This window comes from Tupaia chinensis, unplaced genomic scaffold, assembly GCF_000334495.1.
Source record: "Tupaia chinensis unplaced genomic scaffold, TupChi_1.0 Scaffold000216_1, whole genome shotgun sequence".
Lineage (NCBI taxonomy): Eukaryota > Metazoa > Chordata > Mammalia > Scandentia > Tupaiidae > Tupaia > Tupaia belangeri.
Genome location: NW_006159691.1, coordinates 55,624 through 61,619, shown reverse-complemented (window position 1 = coordinate 61,619; position 5,996 = coordinate 55,624). Strand labels below are relative to the sequence as shown.

Below are 5,996 nucleotides of genomic sequence, written 5' to 3'. Positions count from 1 at the left end.
TATGGGTGTGGTCAGCAGGCTCTAAGATTAGTGCATGCAGCCTTTCTGATCACTGTCCCCCAGCCCGGCCCATCTGGACCCAGATGTTCAGAGGCGAGTGTGCGGGAGGGCTGCTGTGTGCGTGGTGAATTCATGAGGCCCTTGACTTAGCTCCAGCCTCTGTTCCAATCTGGAGAATCCATGTGTATGCTGGGGCCCACTCTGTCCTAGGCCCTGTGTGTGACCCAAGACCTTCACACGTGCCATTCCCTCTGTGTGGGATACTCTTCTCTGGGAGCCCCTTTACTGAATCAGCAATCAAGCCTTACACTGGCATGTCAGCTCGGGCGATAATCCCTGGTAGCTGGTACATATCTGGCATTCCCTGGACCCAGTACAGCTCATTATTACACGTCTATATGATTGCTGCATAATAGTCTGTCTCCCCAACTAGTCTGTGGGCTCCGTGAACACAGGGATATATACCTTGTCTACCATTGTATTGCCTCAATCTAGTTATTCGTGGCAGTCAATAAATCAGAGGCCAGGCAGTGAAGTAACTCTGGGGAGTGGCTGGCACAACACGGTATGTGTCTATGGGGGTCGGGGGGCTGAGGAGAGACATCATGGGCAACTGGCAAATGCATGTCTCAACCACAGGTGTTCAAGTTTTAAAAATACACTGAAACTACTGTTCAGCTAAACAACGTCTGCAGGCCATGTGTGAAGCCCCACCTGTGACTTTTCCGATATTGGTTGAATGAATAAGGAACCTACAAGGACGTCATTGTAAAACCCTCAAGGACCAAGCAGGTGGGAGCGGTGGTGCTGAATGGACCACCTCTCAAGGGCACACTCTCCCTATGGCTGTTTCCTCTCTCTTCTCAGTGCTCAGCACCCAGCAGGTGGTGGGAATTAGTTGATCTAGTCAACATTTATGAAACTCTGCACCAAGCTCCGGGTTCAAGACGATCGTGTCTCTCACCTTGAGGCTCAATGTTTTGGGACAGACGGAGCCACAGTCACCTAACGACAGCATGATGATTAGCGCTCTAGCCCATCGGAGTCTGTGAAAAGGGCCCCAGGAGTCCCTTCCCCAGCTTTTCCACTATGGAAGGATGACTCAGCCAGTTGAGTACGCGATGCCCCAGCAAGGGTGATGGGGCTGGAGCTGGTCAAACATTGGCCTGGACAGTTACTCAAGACAGGGCTGTAGATCTGTGTGGGGGCCAGAAGGGAAGAACCAAGGTCATACCCAAGGGCACCTGGGGGACAGGTATCCATGCATGGCAGCCGCCACCACCACCTCACAGCCACCTGAGCTGGCTTTCATCTCCCTCTGGGTCACAGATGATGACCACTGACGGATGAGCTGGAATCCACAGGTGGGGACAGGGCTGGCCCACCTCACTCACCAGCCCTGGCACAGCTGGTTCTCAGGCTGGGGCCCCCTACAGGCTTTCTTTGTCTGAAGTCATCCTTGGAAGGAGGGGAAGATTATTGCTTAGCCAACCCCGCATGTCAGCTGAGAAGGCACTACCTTCCTCCCAGGCTCATAGCTGAGAGCTGTTGGAGCTCCTAGAAAAGAGGTCCAGAGATCCCATGTCTGAGTCCTGTCTGGTCCCTTCCCTTGCTCTGACAGAGTTTCCACCCTATGGGCCAACTTTGGGGATCCATGAATACCACGTGCAAACTCTGTGAAGGCAGATGGCAGACAGGGTAAGATGGAGCACTGGTCTCGGCAGCAAAAAGCCTGGATTCCAAAGCTGACTCTGCCACTTCTAGTTTTATGAGGTGGGGTGAGCCATTGCTCTTCTCAGAGCCTCAGTTTCCTCATTGGGAAATGGCCGAACATGATCTGGCTAAAAAGCAGAGGGTGCTCAAGAATCAGCATCCTCACAATTTCCTGCCTCTGGCTCCCGCTTGCCTCATGAGCGGCCAGGAGGCTGGTTTCTGAAGGGTTCTCAGTTGCCGTTGAGGTCACAGAACCCAGGGCAGCACTACCCCACCCTGGGCCTCCGCGGGAGGCATGCATCTCTGGGCTGCATTGCTCAGTGGGCCCAAGAGGCTCACTGCCATGAGGAACCTAAGCAGGCGAGGACTCTGCTCTGTCAGCTGACTCCTGGGGAAGAGAAGGGGGGTGTGAAGGGAACCCTGGTTTTAATAAACCCGAGAGTCTGGGGGCTCACTGGGGGCCTGAGTCTCCAGGTCTGCAGACTGTCCCTCCTGAGAGGTCTCTCGAGATGTTTCCATAGACGCCTCCGACACTCCATCCATGCTGCTCAGCAGGTCCTCGAACTCCCGGTGGCCGCTGTCGCGCACGGCAGCCTCTAGAGCCTTTTGGCGCCGGTAGAAGTGGGAGAACTTGTTGAAGATGATGGTGATGGGGAGGGCAACCACGAGGATGCCCCCCAGGATGCAGCCTGAGGCTGCCAGCTTGCCAGCCACCGTCACAGGCACCACGTCCCCGTAGCCCACAGTGGTCATGCTCACCGTGCCCCACCACCAGCAGGCTGGGATGGTGTCAAAGCCCACGTCCTCCTCCTTCTCAGCCGTGTAGGCCACACCAGAGAACACGGACACGCCCACGGCCAGGTACAGCAGCAAGATGCCCACCTCCCGGTAGCTGTGCTGGAAGAGAACACAGGGACCCAAGTCAGGGCTGGCTGGGCCTTTGACCTGCTACTGGGTGGGCACCCAGGGGAACTGAGCCCCCAAGAGTATGAGGGACAGTCCAAAGCACAGAGCGAAGTAGCGCTGGTGCCGAAGCCCAGGTCTCCTGACTTCAATAAACCTCTCTCAACTCTTAACAGGCAGTGTAATTTCCCCGGACCGAACACAGGCCTAATTTCTGGTCCCCAAGGGGCCCGCTAGGGTGCAGATGTTTCTTCTAACCAGTGACACAACATGGTCATCCACCCAGGGAGTGATTTCTCGCTTTCCGTCTCTCTGTCTAGTGAGCACATGCGCCCTATAGCAAAAATCTCTCTTAAAAGAAAAAAAGAGAGATTTTTGCTATAGAGTGCATGTGCTCATTGGAGAGGCAGAGAGAAAGTGAGGAATCATCCCCCGGGGGGGGTGACACATCGCACTTCTTTCTCTTCCGTTCTCCTCTCTGGATTTTGGGCGCATAGGCCCAGCATGAGTTTTAAGCCTCTGGGTCTGGGACTTGAACTGCAGTCCACTAGGTGGGGGGTCCAGCAATGTAACCATTACACCATCTGCTGGCCCCAAGCTTGCGATTTTTACACCGTGGAACCGCAAGAACCTCAGCTTATGTTCTCCATGCAAAGGGCTGGTTTTGTGTACTTTTGATTGACATGTCACATGTAAGTACACAGATTTCCTGCACCCCAAGGAAGCTGAGAAGACTGAAGTTCCCTAGACCACCCAGAGAAGGTGCTTGCCTGCAGAGCAGCAATTTTCTCTCTCTCCTCTTATTTTATTTTAAAAAATATTTTTAGCATACAGTGCTTGTACAGGCTGCAGAGAGACAAAAGAGACAGAAAGAGAAATCACCCCCCTGAGGGTGGCCACAATGCAATACCTTCTCTTCCATCCTCCTCTTGGGATTTTGGGTACACACACACGATTGCCTGGCGTCTTTATCAGGCCACCGGGTCCAGGACTCAGACTGCAGAGTTGGCCTTGTGGGATCTAGCACCTTAACCACCACACCACCTGCTGGCCCAGGGCAGAAGTTCTTAAATAGGGGTATGCCCTCCACTCTCACTTCCCACCCCTGGCCTAGGGGACATCTGGCGATGTCTGGAGACCTTTTTCTTGGCATAACTGGGACGGGTGTGTTATTGCCATCTGCTGGGTAAAGGCCAGGAGTGGTAAGCATCCTATGATGCACAGGACAGCCCCCCACAATGAAGAATTACCTGGCCCCCAACATCAATAGTACAAGACCAAGAACCTCCAGTCTAGAGCAGGGCCTTCCAAACTGTAAGGTGCAAAGGAGTCCCCTCGGGATCTTGTTAAAAAGGCAGAACCCAACTGAGTAGGCCTGGGGCAGGGCTCAAGGTTCTGCGTCTCCAGGCAATGAGAATGCCACTGCTGGCCAGCGCTGCGAGTTGAGTGGCAAGGCTCTTATCTGGAGTTTCTGGCACCTGTCTTGAACTCTGGCCGCCCAGTCAATACTCTTCCCCCTCCTTGCAGACACAGCTAGCAGTGACAGGGTCTGGCTCTGCATGGTGCAGGTAAGGCAGCCTAGGGGTGGATGGATCTTCTCTGGGGAGGGGCTGAGCCTGGGGGGTCTGGCTGATGGATTCCCGTACCTGCCCAGTACCCTGGGATTCTGCCCCGGTCACCTGCTGGCTCCCAGTAACCTGGCTGCCCTACCATGGGAGCATGCAAGAGGCTTTGCCAAGCCATGGGTGGAAGGGACCCTTTAGCACCTTCTCAGGATCCTTAGCAGGGCTGCCTCTGACTCTGGAATCAGGCACAGCCAAGTTCTTCTCTGGGCTCTGCCGTTACTCACTAAGGAACCTCCACCAAGTCCTGTCACCTCCTAGAGCCTCAGTTCTTCCATCTGTGAATAGGGACAATAATATCTGCCCCTGCTGACAGCCCTCACAGCCTTCCCCTCTGCCCTTGGGATAAAGTTCAAAATCGTGGCCCGGGAGTTCATGGCCCGTCAGTGCCCTGCTTTACTCACCTCTTCTCCCTCCCCTGTTTGCACCCTTCCCCTCCTTGTCCCCCCTCCCACCAGTCATCCTGTTCTCACTCCAGGCCTTGGTCAAGCCGTTCACATCACCTCCCATAGCAGTGGTTTATTCCCAGGGCAGAGCCTGGCACAGGCGTTCAATAAATCGCAACCAGGCTGGAAAAAGCCAACCCCTCAACCTCAGGTGCTTCGTCTACGGGAAAAGAATAAATAATAGCATCTTCCTGAGGAAGTCGGCTCAAGGACTCAGTCGATAATGGATGCGGACCTGGCACAGAAATAGCCCTCGGTAGCTCCCTGGCTAGTCCTAGACTTGGCCTGTGACCATCTGTGTTCCAGACAGTTCGAGGAGAGAGGTTCCAGCCGAGACGTCAGGACAGGGCTTGGATTTCTGTGCCATGTGTTACTGGATGTGTGACAGATACATCAAAAGTGACCTTTGCCTTGGGAACCAGCAGTTAGCGTAATGGCTATGTCGCTGGACTCCCCCATAGTCGACCGCAGTTCATGTGCTGGACCGGGTGGCTTAAAACTCGCGCCGGGCGCGTGTGCGTGCGTGCCCAAGATCCCGAGAGGAGAATGGAGGAGAAGGGATTGCGGTGTGACCATTCCCCCTGGAGGTGATTTCTCGCTTTCTGTCTCTCTGTCTCTCTCTGTCCTGTCTGGCGAGCGCACGCACCCTATAGCGAAAATCTCTCTCTCAAAAAAAAAAGGTGATCTTTGCCTTGTGGTTTTCCTTTGACAAGTGGAGCTATGCCTCAGTCGGAAGCAGAGGTAAGGTAAGTCCTCCCTTACAGAGCTGTTGGGAAGGTCAGACTGCATGTGAAACATACACCTGGCATCTAACCATGCGCCTGGCACAAAGGATGGCCTCGTCTGAAGGTGAGCTCCAACGTGGCGCGCCTGGAAATTCACCCACTAACCTGCCCCACGGCTACACCAGCCTCGCCCCATCCCAACGAGGCCCCAGAGGCCCTACCTTGAGCGTGGCGCCCAGCGAGCGCAGGCCGGTGGAGTGGCGCGCCAACTTGAGCACGCGGAAGATGCGCATGAGGCGGAACACCTGCACCACCTTGCCCAGGTCGCCAAGCTCCTCGCCGCCCGCGCCGCCCTGGTCACCGAGCGCCACGCCGGCCAGCAGCGTGAGGTAGAAGGGCAGCACCGACACGATGTCGATGAGGTTGAGCGGGTGGCAGAAGAAGTTGCGCGTGCTGGGTGCCAGCAGGAGGCGCGACGACACCTCGAAGCTGAACCAGGCGATGCAGAAGTACTCGAGGCGTCGCAGCACCGGGTCATCGCGCACCTCCTCGGCGCTGCGGCCCGCGGCCACCGCAGCCACGGCGGC

General features: G+C 55.5%; 1 protein-coding gene across 1 annotated transcript in view; it reads right to left on the bottom strand.

Annotated features, from left to right (window-relative positions):
* Positions 1 to 8: 8 nt before the first annotated feature.
* KCNS1 (potassium voltage-gated channel modifier subfamily S member 1) overlaps positions 9 to 5,996 on the bottom strand; it is a gene marked incomplete at its 5' end in the record, with an annotated part of 6,448 nt that continues 460 nt past the window's right edge. Inside the window, 2 exon segments of the mRNA XM_027771461.1 lie at positions 9 to 2,610; positions 5,631 to 5,996. The exon segment at positions 5,631 to 5,996 is cut by the window's right edge and continues 133 nt beyond it. Of these exon segments, the coding sequence (XP_027627262.1) occupies positions 2,140 to 2,610; positions 5,631 to 5,996 (837 nt within the window).